Genomic DNA, 16,128 nt, shown 5'->3' with positions numbered 1-16,128 from the left:
AGATCCTTAACCCACTGTGTCACAAGGGAACTCCAGTCAATTACTTTTTATTACTGAGAAGTATTCCATTAAGAAACACTATAATCTGGGAGCTCCCACCACCGCAAATGGGTTAATGATCTGGCTTGTCTCTGTGGCATTCGTTGCCAGTTGGATCCCCACCTGGCACAGCAGGTAAAGGATCTGGCATTGATGCAGCTGTGACATAAGAAGCAGATGCAGCTCAAACTCAATCCCAGGCCAGGGAATTTCCACAAGCTTGCAGGTGCAGCCAAAAAAGAAAAAAGAAAAGAGAGAGAGAGAAAGAAACATCATTCTGATGAACACCTGGGCTGTTTCAGTGTTGCCCACTATAAATAAAGGTGCTATGAATATACCTGTTCAAACCTTTTTATGGACCTATGATTTTACGTCTGTCGGGTAAATACCCAGATTTGCTGGGTCATTAGCATTACTTTTACTGAACATATTTAGTTTGGAATTCTGTATAAAAACAACAAAACAGGAGTTTATGCAGGGATCTGTGGTGTCTCAGCAGCATTAGGATGCAGTCCACCTGCACAGTGAGTTAAAGAATTCAGCGTTGCCAAAGCTGAGGTGTAGGTGGCAACTGTGGCCCGGATCCGATCGGTGGCCTGGGAACTCCATGTGCTGTGGGGTGGCCAGCACCCCCCCCACCACCACACACACAACAAAACAGCACTTATTTTTTTTCTTTAAATCTACAGACCAACTCAGAAACAATGATTTTTAAAAGAAACACAGCACGTATGTGGAACAGTATCAATTTTTTAGTATATACTCAAACTGGGGAAAAAAATGGAGCAAATATTTATAAAACTTCAAAAAGGACATGGGAGGACCCAAAGCAATACTGCAGAACCACTGTAGTCCATATGACTTTAGTTGAAGTGCAGAAGAATATTTACTATTCCATTAGTTACATATTTTTGGTAATATGTTAGTACATACATTCTCTTTAAGGAAGGTGACATTGGTTTTCCACTTAGGGTACTGACAAAAAGCTTTCATTTTTAGGTAAACGCCTCTATTATTAGGAACTCAGACATAGAAACAAAATTACTACATAATGGTAATGGTGGCAAGAGGATACTGAAAAATTACTGAAGTGATGGGGGAAAGGAATGACTCGGGAGAAAGCAGACTAGGCGCTCTGCGGCTGTTTCCCGTGACCAGGGCCCAAGGGACTTGACCAAGGAGTTGAAACTGGGTACGAGACTGCCGGTCTGCAACCGATGAGCTGTGTGACCTTCGGCGCCCACAGCCCACTCTGTGGCTCCATCAACTCCATGAAATGGGAGTGGCAGGCCCTTCCCCGACGCTCTGGCTCCTCACAGCAGGAGAACTGAGTCAGAAGCCAGCCACGCAGCCGGTTCAAGTCCCGGGCGCCAGCGCGAGCCGCTATGCCCTTCACCTCACCTTGCTCTCAGGCCACCACGAAGGCCTACTTCCGCCCCTCACCCAGCCCAGGTTCGGCTTCGCGCACCCCTCTTCTCCCCTCCCCTCCCCGCTCCCTGGCTCGGCAGCCCCCTCACCGGGCAGGCGGCACCGCAGCTGCAGGAGCCTCCAGCCCGCCCGGGCGACCGCGCCGGACACCGCCGCCGCCATGTTGGAAGCGGGCACGCCGCCGACGCGACAGAACGGGCAGCAGGGAGTGCGCAGCGCGGCCACTTCCGCCCTCCCTGCGTCGCGGGAGCCTCCTCCTCTCGCGAGAGGCGCGAGGCGCGGAGCCGGCTGCTGCGGAGAACGGGGAGCGAACCCAGGGCCGCAGGTGAGCGCTGTCCTGGTGGTCCAAGAGCCCGACTTTCCCCAACGGCCCCCTCCCGGCCTGCCCCTGCCACACATCCTCTGATTTCTCATTCGCAGCTCCGTGTCTCAGCGGAAACATGGCCATGGCCACCTCCCTGAGAACCACGGAGGGCTTTCGCCCGAGGGAAACCCATGCGAGCTGTTGGGTGGACCCCCTCCTGCCCCAGGCTCTTGGCGTGGTGGCTTCTGCCCCTCCCGGGCTGCCTGATTTTCAGACCCGGCCTGAGGCCCAGGGGACCGGGGTCTGAGACCCACTTCTGCCAGTGGCCAGCTATTGTGACCTTGCGTCTCAGTCGCTCTTCTCAAATGTCGGGAAAGCTGAAGTTTCTGCCCGGGGGCGGTATTTCAGTTTCCAGGCTGTAATTTTGAACGTACGATATCCCTGAACCTCCAAGGTGTTGAGTTGGTATAATTGAGTATTCCCAAACTTGCCAGATTGGAAAAACCATCAGGATGCTTTTTAATACATTGGATATCGGGGGGTCTTTCTCCTGGAGACTTGATTCAGTACATCTGGAATCTTATTTAACAAATGCTCCCCCCCCCCAGGGGGGTGATTTACACGATCTGCAAGTTTGGGAAAGACTGGTGGCATTTATTCTGACAATGAGTGCCAAGCGCTCCGTGACTCAGGGAGGTCATGGTCTAGTCACTGAACAGAAATTTAAATGCATTGGGCCTCATTGGGAAATCTTTCACCAGGCAAGTCTTCCTAGTAGTGGAAAGAAGTAAATGGTTTTGAGATTAGGGATAACCGGCAGCAGGAGCTAACTAAGCATACCATTCTGTACAGTAAGTGCAGTAGGACCCTAGCTTCATATCCTGCACATTCCTAATCAAATCTAGTCTTCTCAAAACCTCGTACTCTCTCCTGAATGGGTGTGGGGGACACCCCTCTAAGCCTAACTCTTCCCCAAATATTAAAATTTCAGTGCCATATTTCTGGATTTCAGTGAAGCACTACTGATCTCTCCATGAGGTCTTGTTTTCTGAGTACTGTCCACCCATCTTCCAATGAAGCTTTCCTATGGAAATTCTAGCACTTGGATACCCTTTCTGAAACCCTTAACTTTGAATGTGTCAATTGCCTGAAGGCCAATATTCCGTGTCTTTTCCTTTGAGTTTCCTGTTTCTTTGCTGATTATCACCTTTTCTGTCGCTCTTTGTAAGCTTCAGTCAGTTCATTTTAATTAACACTTTCCTTTCTGATAACTGTCAGTGTTTTCAGAATTCTTTATGCGTTTGACCTAAAAGGTTTCGATCCCTGGTTTGAACTGATAAGCAGACTTCCACCTTATTTTTTTCTTTTGGCTCCCTTCATCCTTAAAAGGAGCCAGATGCCTCAAAATTTGACGTTTGCTGAGTGCCTTAAAAATAAACTTTCTCCGGAAGTTATTCTCAGATGTCTGCTTTCACTACCTGCCACTGACATTTTTGAAGGGTCCTGGGTATGTCTGTGCAGCAGTCAGAATTGGAGAGCTGCTTAACAGACAGGTCCAGTGCCGTGACAATAACTTCTCCACCACCTCTTTTTATTGATGAAACTGGGCTCTGAGTCACACTTATAAGTACGTTGACTTAGGTGCCAGTTTTTCCTTCCTTATTTATTTTTTTTAGAGTAGACATTAACAACAACATAAAACTCGGGTGATGAAAAGTATCGCCCTTTGGCTTTTAGATATTTGAAAGAGCATTGTGTCCCATTTTATTCGGAAAATGTTGATTGAGGGTGGTGGCTCTGTCTTGTTTTTTGAGGGTTAATGTTTAATAAATGTATTTTATGAGCCCCCTGTTGCCTTAGAAGATTAGTTTGGGGGACTATGGAACACAAAGCATTTTCCATTCTTCTAATTTACTGACACAATCCCACTGGAGTACTGTATAAGGAGTCATAAAGTGCAGCTCTTACATTGTGTAATTTTAACCGTGAAAAAGCAGCTTCACGTCGATCTCTCCCTGGGGCGTCCTCCCAGCAGGCATGGCTGTGGAGGAAGAAGAGGATTTTATCAGACTGAAGCAAAGGCAAATAAACTGGCCCAGGAGAAGTGGAGGCTCAGAGTTCTTCTCTTAGAACGTGATTTTATTGAGTTCTCTCTGCCAGGCCTTGCTGAGTGCTTTGCATATTTTTAATCTTCTCACTTATTTCTTACAAAATATTAGATTATTCTACTTTATTAATGAGAAAAGAGAGACTAAGAACTGGCCCACGGTCACTTAGCTAATAAATAGAAGATCTAGTGATAGATAGAACCCCTTGAAAGCTGTGCTCTATAAAACGCTGTGTCCATGAAGGTTCCTGAAAAGGTCTAGACATCTGGCTCTTTTTGTTTCTCTCTAGCTAATGAATAGCCTTTGCCCCCTCAATTATTTCATGAGGATTTTTCTGTGAGTACAGAGCAAGATTGCAGTAGTTACTGGTAGGCAGGGAGCTTGCCATCCCTTTCTGTTGTCCCAGGAGGGAACCTGTTCCAACATCATTTGAGAAGTAGGTCATTTATTTCTTATAAATGAATGCCCAGCAATCCACATTCCTGTCTTCCTCAGCTGGCTCTAAGGTGTGAAATCATCCCAAGTTGTTCACGTTGAAGATGTGCAAGGGTTTTTCCTCAAGGTCTGTAACAGTTAAAACCTTAAAAGTTTCAGTTCTTGATTGTATGCTTTTTAGGGATTTAAAAGCCACACTTCGGTGACCAAGGAATCCAATTTTTCTGATAACACCTGGCATCCTTTTACTGAGGCTTGCTGACCAGTGAGGATAATAGTGGGCAGTCCACATGGGAGGAACTAGGTAAAAGGCATGAGAGAGGGAAAATGCCAAGATTTTTCATAGAACCAGGAAGGATTCACTTTGGCGAGGTGGGAGGTACAGGTGGAGCCAGGTAACAGAGCACCTGAATGCAGAAGACTGAGGAGTGGGTTTTACTCTAGAAAATAAAACCCTTAGTAACACCTTTAGGAAATGAGCAGCAAAATCAAAGTACTGTAGGGAGTTCGCATTGTGACTCAGCCGTAACGAACATGACTAGTATCCTTGAGGATACGGATTTGATCCCTGGCCTCACTCAGTGGGTTAAGGATCCGGTGTTGCCGTGAGTTGCGGTGTATGTAGGTCACAGACTTGGCTCGGATTCTGAGTTGCTGTGGCTGTGGCATAGACTGGCAGCTGCAGCTCCAATTCGACCCCTAGCCTGGCAACTTCCATGTGCCATGGGTACGGCCCTAAAAAGAAAAAAAAAAAAAAAAAAAAAAAAAAGTGCTGTAGTATTTAAAGACGACTGGCTAACCTGGACATGTGTTATAGGCTGAGGAGCAAGTCATTTGAAGGGAACTTTTTATTTTATTTTTATTTTTTTTATTTTTTTGGCTTTTTGCCATTTCTTGGGCTGTTCCCATAGCATATGGAGGTTCCCAGGCTGGGGGTCTAATCGGAGCTGTAGCTGCCAGCCTACACCAGAGCCACAGCAACGCAGGATCCGAGCCGCATCTGCGACCTACATCACAGCTCATGGCAATGTCGAATCGTTAACCCACTAAGCAAGGCCAGGGATCGAACCCGCAACCTCTTGGTTCCTAGTCGGATTCGTTAACCATTGCGCCACAACAGGAACTCCAGGGGACCTTTTTAAAGAAGGAAAAGTGTATGGGCCTGGCTTAAACTCAATCCCAGAATGTTTGTGGTGGCATAACTGTCACTGACTTAGCCACCTCTGCAGGAGACAGGAGTATTCAGCATAAGACCTGTCCATCCTCTCGTGACCTCTCCCACAGCATCTGACTGCAGGCCATTTGGTAGAGCTGTCGGAAGTTGAGGACTTGGTGGCATTAATGTTTAAGAAAGAAAAGGGGAACTGAGTAGAGCTATCTCCTGACCTGACTGCATCATGCTGACATCCTATACCCTTCTGAGTATCAAGTGAAAGAGAAAGTTGACCCCTGAGAGAAATTTCCATAGGTTAAAAGCATGGGTTTTACAGTCGTACAGACTTAGATTCAAATCCCAACTCTTACTTTATCCTCACAACACTTACTAGTTGTGTGATCTGGGCAAAGTCAATGGCCTTGGTTTCCTAACTGTAAAATGAGGAAAATAATCTAGTTTAAGGTTGAAGTTCAGTTGAGGAAATGTATGTAAAATGCTTTGGGGAGTTCCCGTTGTGGCTTAGCTGGTTAAGAACCTGACTAGTATCCCTGAGGATGCAGGTTCGATCTCTGGCCTTGCTCAGTGGGTTAAGAATCTGGCATTGCCACAAGTTGCAGCAGCTCCCATATGCCACTGGTGCAGTCATAAAAAGAAAATAAAAATAGGAGTTCCGTCATGGCTCAGCGGAAGTGAATCCGACTAGCATCCATGAGGACATGGGTTCAATCCCTAGCCTCACTCAGTGGGTTAAGGATCTGGTGTTGCCATGAGATGTGGTGTAGGTCGCAGACACGGCGCAGATCCCAAGTTGATCTGAGGGAAGCTCCAGTTTGACCCCTAGCCTAGGAACCTCCATATGCCAAGTGTGAAGCCCTAAAAAGATAGACCCAAAAAAAAGTAAAAATAAAATGCCTTTTTTTTTTTTTTTTGTCTTTTTAGGGCCGCTCCCGTGGCATATGGAGGTTCCCAGGCTAGGGGTTGAATCAGAGCTGTAGCCGCCGGCCTACGCCGCAGCCACAGCAACTCGGGATCCGAGCCTTGTCTGCAACCTACACCACAGCTCACGGCAACGCCGGATCCTTAACCCACTGAGCGAGGTCAGGGATCGAACCCGCAACCTCATGGTTCCTAGTCGGATTGGTTAACCACTGAGCCATGACGGGAACTCCAAAATAAAATGCTTTGATCTGGCTAATATTGGTTGTTAAACAGAGATATAGTAGGTACTTTTCATCATTACAGTGTTAGTCAATGGAATTGAATTTTCATAAATTGATGAATGGGAAGATATTACTCAGTTTGCTAAATTTAAATATGTTGTCTCTTTTTAAAAACACTAAGCTTGCGGTTGGATTATGTCAGCCAATTTATTTGTCTCTCTTGATGAATCACACTTCTGCCTAATTAATGTCCTGAGTGTTTTATATTCTGTTGAAGCTGAGTTGTCTCCTGTCAAAGAGGAAATAATCTTTGTGCCTTCCATCTCCTCACTTGACTGCCAAGTCAGGATTCTCACTAAGGAAGCCACCTGCCGTGTTTGGGGATGTTGGGGGTTATGAAACCTTGGGATAGCGGGTTTATTCATCCCGATTCTGGTATCTGCAGTGGGATTTTCCAGTGTGGTCAGCATTCCCATGGCAGGGGGCGGGGGGGTCAGAATTAGGTTGCAGTGCTAATCATATTCGGCAGTACCCATGGACTGAATTCCGATTTTTGTCTCTGCTCAGCCTTGACTCTCCTTCCCCCATAGCTTTTAGGTCCACCGCATGGCAGAAATGGCAGATTTTGGGATCTCGGCTGGCCAGTCGGTGGCAGTGGTCTGGGATAAGTCATCCCCGGTGGAGGCCCTGAAAGATCTGGTGGACAAGCTTCAAGCGTTAACTGGCGACAAGGGCCAAGTGTCCGTGGAAAACATTAACCAGCTGCTGCAGTGTAAGTACCTCCCCAGGCTGTCGGGCAGGGACTGCTGCATTTCTGTCATTCCTTGGGCGCTGGGTTTTTGTTTTGGGTGGAACGTGATAGTCGTCACCCAGTTGTTTTCCACTTGAGATGCAGTGGACTTGGGAGTGTAGTAGATGATTTGGACAAGTTCTTATTTCCGATTAGATGTTACACATTTTTTAACAAGCTTGATTTTCATCCACCTTTTTTACTTTTCCCTTGAGCATATAAGAAGATGTGAATATTTTCATTCTCTGTCATGCTCTTCCCGTTGCAGTTTATCACAGGATATTCAATATAGTTCTCTGTGCTGTACAGTAGGACCTTGTTAATGCATACATACCTGAATCACTTTGCTGTACAACAGAAATGAACACAACCTCGTAAATCAACTGTACTTCACTAAAAGACATTAAGAAAAAAAGGATACAAAGTTAGTTAGGACTGAGGGAGAGCAAGATAGCAGCACCTTTGCCCCTCCTGCTAGTAGCAGTGGTATGTTAGCATTGGCTGAGCAGGCCAGTGTTTATGCTCTGGGGCCAGGCATGCTGCATGTGCAGGGGCTTGGGAGGGACTGGGAAATTGCTTCTGGGAGCCAAGCAATTGCTGATTAGACCTTCCTTCTTTTCAGCTGCCCACAAAGAATCTAGCTTTGACGTTGTCTTGTCGGGTGTAATTCCTGGAAGCACCACTGCACACAGTGCTGAGATTTTGGCCGAGATGGCCCGGATCCTTCGGCCTGGTGGATGTCTTTTTCTCAAAGAGCCAGTAGAGACAGCTGTAGGTAAGGAAATCTTCACTTGAAAGACTGGAGTTTAACAGTGTTGAATCTTTAGGTATGTTTACGGTATCTCTCAGAGCAGGAAGTATCATTTGGAGATCATATTCCTATACTAAGCCTTATCCTTAGGCATAAATTATTGTGAGACTCTGATCCAACACATCTGAAGAAACTGTGTTCTTTGACCCATTAAGTAGTAAGGTGGAAGGGAACTGTCCTTTTGAAAATGGCTGGGTCCTTCATCAGGTGACTGGTTAAGCTGTGGTATATCCACACCATGGAAAACTCTGCAGCAGTGAAAAAGGAACAGACTGTTGCCATGTGCAACAACTTGGGTGAATCTCAAGGGAATCATGCTGAGTGCAAGAAATCCAATCTCAAAAGCTTATATGCTGTATGATTCCATTCAGGTCACGTTCTTGAAATGACAGAGAAGAACAGGTTGGCTGTCGTCTGGGGCTAAGAATAGGAGGGAGGGGGTACATGAGGCTCTAAAGGGGTAGTATGAGGGCTCCTTGTAGTGATGAACATTGTACACATGCACAGAAGTATATACAAAGCTGGTGAAAGCTGGATAAGCTCTGTGGACTCTCAGTGGCAATTTCTTGGTCTTTATATTGTGTGATAGTTGTGTAAGATGTTATTGTGGGGAGACAAGGTGAAGGGTCCTCGGAACCTCCCTGAACTTTTTTTTTAACTAACTTCTTGTGCATCTATAGTTATTTCAAACTAAAAAGTTAAAAAATGGTGACTGGGGAGTTCCCGTCGTGGCTAACAAACCTGACTAGTATCCGTGAGGATGAGGGTTCAATCCCTGGCTTTGCTCGGTTGGTTAAGGATCCGGCATTGCTGTGAGCTGTAGGTGGCAGGCATGGCTCGGATCCTGCATGGCTGTGGCTTGTGGCGTAGGCTGGCAGCCGTAGCTCTGATTTGACCCCTAGCCTGGGAACCTCCATGTGCCGCAGGAGCGGCCCAAGAAATGGCAAAAAAGACAAAAAAAAAAAAAAAAAAAAATGGTGACTAGAAGTCTGAGAGAGATGAGGTAAATATTGATTCACATGAAACTGAAGATAGGAGTCCAAGAAATAAAAACCTCTTTTGTTCCGGGGTGAAGCTGTCAGTCATTCAGTTCTAGAGTTTTAGCATTTTTAACTAGACTTCCCATCAACCTGTGATGACTTATTTTATCCAATAATGTAAGTGAAAGTATTCTGAAATGTATAAAGGTGTTTAGGTTGAAATCTAGACTTGTGATGTGTGGAGCAGATACTGCCTTCCTTGCTGAGATGTCAGCCGAGGGTGGTGAACACAGTGTCTATCAGAGGTATACAGAGCATGCTCGCGTACCTTACAGCTTCTAGCCTCCTGCTCAGTCACTATCCACCAGCCCCTGGAAGGTTAGGTATTTCCGAGAAGCAGAGAGTGATAAGAAACAATAATAATGGAATTACTGTCTATAACACTGAAGAGCATGGGTGAGAGCACTTTGCACAACCAAAAGGATTTGTCCAATTCAAATATTATCACTAAAATAGGGAGTTCCTGTTGTGGCTCAGTGGTTAACGTATCCAACTAGGAACCAGGAGATTGCAGGTTCAATCCCTGGCCTTGCTCAGTGGGTTAAGGATCCGGTGTTGCCATGAGCTGTGATGTAGGTTGCAGACGTGGCTTGGATCCCGCGTTGCTGTGGCTCTGGCATAGGCCGGCGGCTACAGCTCCGATTAGACCCCTAGCCTGGGAACCTCCATATGTCACAGGAGCTGCCCTAGAAAAGGCAAAAAGACCAAAAAAAAAAAAAAAATCACTAAAATATATGTACATTGAACAAAGCAGGTTAGTATTGTATTGCCTGCTAACCCAGATAGGATAGAGCCTTTATTATTTTTCCTGCTTTGACCTATAAAGCTACTAATTGGGGTTTTCCTCTTGGCAGTTAACAACAGCAAAGTGAAGACAGCGTCTAAGCTGTGTTCAGCCCTGACTCTTTCTGGTCTTGTGGAAGTAAAAGAGGTATGTTTGTAGATGACCTGATTTGCTAGGAATTTAAGTCCTGGGTAACTAAACCCAGCATCTCTTTGTCAGATGATAGAGAATCAGGGAGAAATAACAGCCCTGAAGGTGAGGTGATTAGTGTTGCTTAGACTAAGAAATAGGTTGAGCAATGCTTCGCATGTGAGATACAGGATGCCTCAAAGGACAAAACCGCTGGAAATAAACTCCTTTGAAGAGACGCAGCTTGGGCCCTGGGCCCTGCGGCATATTCTGATCTCAGTCGTGACCACTGATGCAGGCAGAAAGCGATACAGCTCTTAATACACAGATCTTAGGCCCAAGTGAAAGGCAGTCACCTGTATTTTCCTTAGCTTTTTGGTGGGAGGCCGGAATAGATTGGAGGGGGAATCCAGTTCTGACAGTTCATTAGAAATAGCAACACTAAATAGAGGTCTTGAAGGTTCTGCATTGTTCTCCCACGTTGAAATTTTCTTGTGTGAGAGGTAAGGGTTGTACCATGATAGCTGTTACACCACTGATCTGTACGTGCCCTAGAGCCTCAGTTTCTGTATGTTTTCCCTTTCTTATTTTTAAGTTAAAAGGTCCTCTGCTTTTTATTCTAAAATCTGAACTGTTCCTAAAAATTCAATAAAGACTGAAGAATCTAAAGTGACATCCCAGGCCTTGCTTACACTTTGCTCCCCAGAAGAAGCCACCAATACATTTTTTTAGTGTGGCTGTTCAGACTGCTTTTAACGTATTTACAAGTGTGTGGTGTGTGTGTGTGTGTGTGTGTATGCATATCCCCTTTTAATGTAAATAAGGTTGTATGTACACGTGTTCAGTCCCTAGCTCTTTTCCCTGCTTCAGGCTGTCCTTGCCATTTAGCCACCTCTATGTATTGCCCCACTTTCCTATCAATGATGGACCACTATTCGGTGCTATAGGTGGACTATGATTTATTTATTCCATGATTGTTGGACATAGAGGTGGCACCCCCACCTTTTTTCCTACCTTTACCATTTGCTGCTTCTTCCCAAGGAACATAGAAAGCATTTCCCGCTCCTGTGGTCCCTTTCCTGTGCTTGGTATTTCATCTCTAGCATCTTCACTGTGGGCAGGCTTCCCATTCGACAGCCTGTTCAGCATGTTTGACTCGTTTGATAGTCATAATTACAACCCCCACAATGACGAGCACAGGGCCTTGTACCTCACAGACAGATATTCGATAAATTCTTTAACTTTCCAAGGGGGAGGCTCAACGGAAACATGTAGAGAAAAGTTACACTCTCGGGTCCTGATTGGTAGGAACTTGGATGTGAGGCACCAGGTGAAGTGCGGGCTCTCCCGCTGTCTTACTCCATGGACGTGGGGCAGCATCACATCGTGGGTGGGGCTTGGCTCATCCTCTGCCGTCTTCAATTCCAGCTGCAGCGCGAGTCCTTGAGCCCCGAGGAGACTGGATCTGTCCAGGAACATCTGGGTTACCGCAGCGACAGCCTCCTCTTTGTGCGGATCACAGGCAGGAAGCCCAACTTTGAAGTGGGTTCTTCTAGTCAGCTTAAGCTTCCTGTTGCCAAGAAGTCTTCAGGTGAGACTGGCCTGGGGGCACTGTTCTGAGTGGGCCTGGGGGGCGCCAGAAATGGGGCCAGAGATCCGAACGCGGCGGCGGTGATGTCTTAGAGGATCAGTCCCTTTCTCAGTTTCTCACGTTTCCAAATGGAAGAATGCTTAAGATCTTGGGCGTGTTTGGATCCAAGTGTAGATATTACTTAGTTCAGCCCCTTGTTCGGTACCAGAGGCCTGAGTCCCATAGCTCATTAGCTAATGAAGGCTTTCCAGGCCCCCAAATCACAACATTTACCCTCAGAAGAACTCACAATGGAGGTCTCGGCAGGTAGGAGTGCCGTTCCTCTTCCCACGTGTCCTTTTCTCTGTGCCACCAAAGTCAACTTGCCTTACTTTGAGGATCTTAAGACACTTACAGAAATATCGCTTCTCTTCAGAAAATTGGACCTTGCCCTTTGCCACCACTCTTACCCTTCGTGTACCCCTTTTTTTTTTCTTCCTTTTTAGGGCCATACTTGCGGCACATGGAAGTTCACAGGCTAGGGGTTGAATTGGAACTGTAGCCACCGGCCTACGCCACAGCAACTCAGGATCCGAGCCGAGTCTTTGACCTACACCACAGCTCACAGCAACACCGGATCCTTAACCCACTGAGCAAGGCCAGGGATCAAACCCGAATCCTCATGGATACTGGTCAGGCTCTTTACCTGCTGAGCCACAACAGGAACTCCTATCACTATTTTTAATGCCTCAGTTGAAAAAAACTGTCCCAGCGGTGAGGTATGCAGGCATTTACAGGCACATTCATACTGCTCTGTTCTGACTGTCCAGTCTTGAGTAATTAAGAAATCCTTTGGCGTTGTAACCTTTGGGGTCACAGTTCCAGAATGGGTAGGGGCAGCTCAGATGAGCAGTTTGCCCTGTGGGAGGTCTGAGCAACTAGTTGTGACAGGGGTCACCAGGGGTACACTTACCCCCAAGGTCCCCTCGAGGACCTGCCCACACTGAATCCCGCGTCTCAGCTCTTTCGGGCCCTTTGTCGCTTTCCTCTGGCCTGGACGGAGAACTGGGAGGTGTGAGGTTTGCGTCTGCCATCTGTTTGTTGTTAAACTGCCGCCATCAGCTCTAGAGCCCATTTGCTTGTATGTAACAGCTTTGCATGAGGCCAAAGCTTTGCTGTTTATCCTGCTTTCGGCCCGCTTTCTCATTTAACCTTCAACTCTCCTGCAGCAGGTACGGGAGATATTATTAGCCCCATGGTCTAGGGATGGAAACTAAGAGGAGGAGGAGAAAGCAACAAGGAGTGGAAGTTAAGAGCATTGCACTGTATTTGTGGCTGCGTATAAGTGGACTGAGTACCTCAACCTGTTTCTGATAAAATTAGAATGACAGATACCTCATAAGGTTGTTAGCAGGAGTGAATTAGATAATGTATATAAAACGCTTCATGTAGTATCTGGCACAGAGCAAGTGCCTAACAAATGATGGCTTTTGTTACCATAAAGCGATGGGTCCCAGCATTGCCTTTCTAAGTGGTAGAACTGGGCCTCGAACCCGTCTTTGGGAACACACTCCCAGTGCAGTGTGTTCTCTACGCGGCCTCAGAGCAAGCACTTTCATGTGCTTGGAGCTTGTTTCCAGCTGCTTTTCTGGAGCTCGTTTTCTTCTCTTGGTTGGACTCAGGGAAGCCTGCTGTGGACCCTGCAGCTGCCAAGCTCTGGACCCTCTCGGCCAACGATATGGAGGATGAGAGCGTGGTGAGTCCGCACTGTGGTCCCACCGAGTGCTTTCTTCTGAGCCCCACTCTGGGTGTGAGCGGCCCCTCTGGACGTGGAGGTGTGGAGTGGCTGTGCCTGTCACTGGCCTCTTTAACTCAAAAGGAAATGCCCCATTAATGGGATTTTAAATTTCTTTTTCAGCGTCTTTCCCCCCCAGATTTTCTCGTTCTCACTTTATGTGATATATTCAAGAGTCTTGTGGGCGTGTGTAAACCCCAGAATTTGTCAGCTAAAGTATTTTTTGGCTCCTTTGTTTGGGCAAGTCACCAAACACTCACTGTGTTAAAAGTAATGCTTTCCCATCTTAGATCAGCGCCGCCTATAATAAAGTTCACTTCTCCAGCTCTTGAGGTGACGGTGATAAGCAGCACAGGCAAAGCTTTGTGCCCTCGTGGAGCTTACAGATGAATCATCCATGTGTTTATCAAAATTACACATGTATCATTATTTGCCTTTTTCTCTGGAATTATATAGAAAATATTTTACTCCCTCTTCTCACACAACAGCTCTTCATATATTCAAATAAATGACACACTACTCTCTGTTCTTCCTGCTCCCTCTCCAGACACCCCCCCCTACACACACACGGTTTCTGCACATCGCACATGAGTTCCCAGTCCCCTCCCAACCTAGTACAGCTTCTGTGCACATTCACTCACTGTGCGGTCAGCCCGGGGTGCTGCCCGACCCCAGGCAGGGCGCCGAGGCCGTCTCTGCGCAGATGGGCAGTGGCTGCCGTTCATTTGCAGAGACCATGACTGTGTCATTAACGGCTTCAAACCCTCACAGGATCTCATCGACTCGGATGAACTGCTGGATCCGGAAGATCTGAAGAAGCCAGACCCAGCTTCCTTGCGGGCTGCCTCATGCGGGGAAGGGAAAAAGAGAAAGGCCTGCAAGAACTGGTAAGCCTTGGGGTGGGTGGAGGCCGCCAGGCTGCTTCCAGCGGCTTCTGGTCCTCCAGGGATCGCTGTGCTTTACCCCTACCCGGACGCGGGTGCTGTGAAATGTATCCGTGTGGAAGAGTGTACCACGCAGGTCCGTTTTAAAGAATAATGAAAGCAGCCTCCGGGTACTGCTCGCCCAGGTTAGGAGTTGGAAACACGACCAGTACCTTAGACGTCGTCTCTGTGCGCGTCCCCGGCTGCGCGCGCTCCTCGCCCCGCCGGAGGGCGCCACTCTCCCCAGCGCCTGCGCATCTTTCCCGGCGTTTGGATGGTTTACCATCTCTGGGCCCATCTCCAGGCAGTGTGTTCCTTAGTCGTGGAGCCTAAAGCTGACCAGGCCAGGAAAGGCCAGTGCAGGCTCCCTGGGAAAGGAAGCTCCTTGGGGTCTCCTGGGCTCTGCGCCTTTCCGTCTCCACGAGCCAGTCCAGGGAGGGCAGCGGGGGTGAGTTCCAGGAAACGGGGCACTTCCCGGCTAGACTCCTGCGGTGCCTGACCCGCTGCCAGCAGGAAGGCGGCGGAGGGCGTCAGACGCTCTGCGTTCTGCTCCCAGCCCACCGCACCTGGGTCTCAGGAGCAGCTCAGAGCTGAAGCCTTCTGTTGGGTGACCCGAGTGTCCTCAGCGGGTGGTCGGGGTGCGGGGGAGGGCTGGATGTCACCAGCACATGGCTGGGGTGAGCCAGGTCAGCATCTGGACGTGCTCACCCAAGAAGAACGGATTGAGGGCAGCGTGGTCTGTGACAGCGGCAGCCTCCAGCCAGTCCAGTGTCTTTGGCACCGCTGCTGCTGGGGGCACACGGGACTGTCCTGAGCAGAGCTGACGTCCTGAGAGCCCATCACCCATCCCCTGAGGACTCCCTTCCCTCTGCCCACTGCTAGCCTTTCTTCTTCTTGCTCCCGTGCTGCTTCCTTCTGGGTTTGCTCTTTTGTTTTGGTGGAGGAATCCTCCAGCCTTTTTTAAGAAAGGCTACCTGAGAGGTTTAAGTTTTGTTTTTTGGTTTTTTAAGACTGTGGGTCTAAAATGCTTTTTTTTTCCCTATTTTCATAAGTGACTGATAATTTGGGTATAGAGATCTAGGTTGGGAATAATTTTTCAAGACAGTTCTGTCACCTTTTTTCCAGTGATTATGATAAGAAATCTGCGGCCATTTCTGTTCCTTGATCCTTTCTGTAAGTTCTCTTTTTCCATTTTTAGAAGTTTGTAGTACCCTCTCTATCCTGTATCATTTTATAATACATGTCTTGTATAGGGATCTGCTTTCATCTTTTTCACCAGCCACTCAATGCATCTTTTCAGTCTGGAACCTCATGTCCATAGTCTTGGGAAACGATCTTTAATTTTGTAAATGACTTTTGTCTTCTCTGTTTTCTCATTCTGTAACCTGGCTCGCAGGTGTTGGATCTCTTATTGGTCCTATAATTTTCTTTTCTTCCACATTTTCCTTCTGCCCTACTTCCTGGGAAATTTCTGCAAATTTATCCTCCAAAACCACTATTGATTTATTTAATTTTTATTTTATTATTTTTTTGGTCTTTTGTTTTTTTTGTGTTTTTAGGGCCGCACCTAAAAACACAAAATGGCATATGGAGGTTCCCAGGCTAGGGGTTGAATCAGAGCTACAACTGCCGGACTGTACCACAGCCACACCAGAT

General features: G+C 47.2%; 3 protein-coding genes across 5 annotated transcripts in view; 1 reads left to right on the top strand and 2 right to left on the bottom strand.

Moving 5' to 3' along the window:
* COQ9 (coenzyme Q9) overlaps window positions 1-1,721 on the bottom strand; it is a 17,687-nt gene extending 15,966 nt beyond the window's left edge. Inside the window, exon 1 of the mRNA XM_003355802.4 lies at window positions 1,557-1,721. Coding sequence (XP_003355850.1) covers window positions 1,557-1,629 — 73 coding nt within the window. The 5' untranslated portion in view covers window positions 1,630-1,721. The remainder of the gene's footprint in view (window positions 1-1,556) is intronic.
* The window catches only part of CIAPIN1 (cytokine induced apoptosis inhibitor 1), a 17,021-nt gene continuing 2,580 nt past the window's right edge, over window positions 1,688-16,128 (top strand). The window contains exons 1-7 of one of the 2 annotated variants that reach the window (XM_021093909.1): window positions 1,688-1,792; window positions 7,221-7,402; window positions 8,043-8,195; window positions 10,126-10,202; window positions 11,613-11,775; window positions 13,437-13,510; window positions 14,321-14,436. In XM_021093909.1, the coding sequence (XP_020949568.1) occupies window positions 7,237-7,402; window positions 8,043-8,195; window positions 10,126-10,202; window positions 11,613-11,775; window positions 13,437-13,510; window positions 14,321-14,436 (749 nt within the window). In that variant the 5' untranslated portion in view covers window positions 1,688-1,792; window positions 7,221-7,236. Of the gene's footprint in view, window positions 1,793-7,197; window positions 7,403-8,042; window positions 8,196-10,125; window positions 10,203-11,612; window positions 11,776-13,436; window positions 13,511-14,320; window positions 14,437-16,128 lie in introns of both variants that reach the window. The other variant, XM_003355803.5, reaches the window with a different exon arrangement.
* CCL17 (C-C motif chemokine ligand 17) overlaps window positions 1,801-16,128 on the bottom strand; it is a 27,044-nt gene continuing 12,716 nt past the window's right edge. For both annotated transcript variants that reach the window (XR_002344423.1, XM_021093614.1), the window contains one exon: window positions 1,801-3,812. Coding sequence is in view for 1 of the 2 variants with exons in the window: in XM_021093614.1 (XP_020949273.1) it covers window positions 3,771-3,812 (42 nt within the window). In the remaining variant the exon portion in view is untranslated. The remainder of the gene's footprint in view (window positions 3,813-16,128) is intronic.

This window comes from Sus scrofa, chromosome 6 (genome assembly GCF_000003025.6).
Source record: "Sus scrofa isolate TJ Tabasco breed Duroc chromosome 6, Sscrofa11.1, whole genome shotgun sequence".
In the NCBI taxonomy this organism is placed as follows: domain Eukaryota; kingdom Metazoa; phylum Chordata; class Mammalia; order Artiodactyla; family Suidae; genus Sus; species Sus scrofa.
The sequence above is the reverse complement of the archived record's forward strand: the minus strand, read 5'-3'. Positions and strand labels throughout refer to the sequence as shown.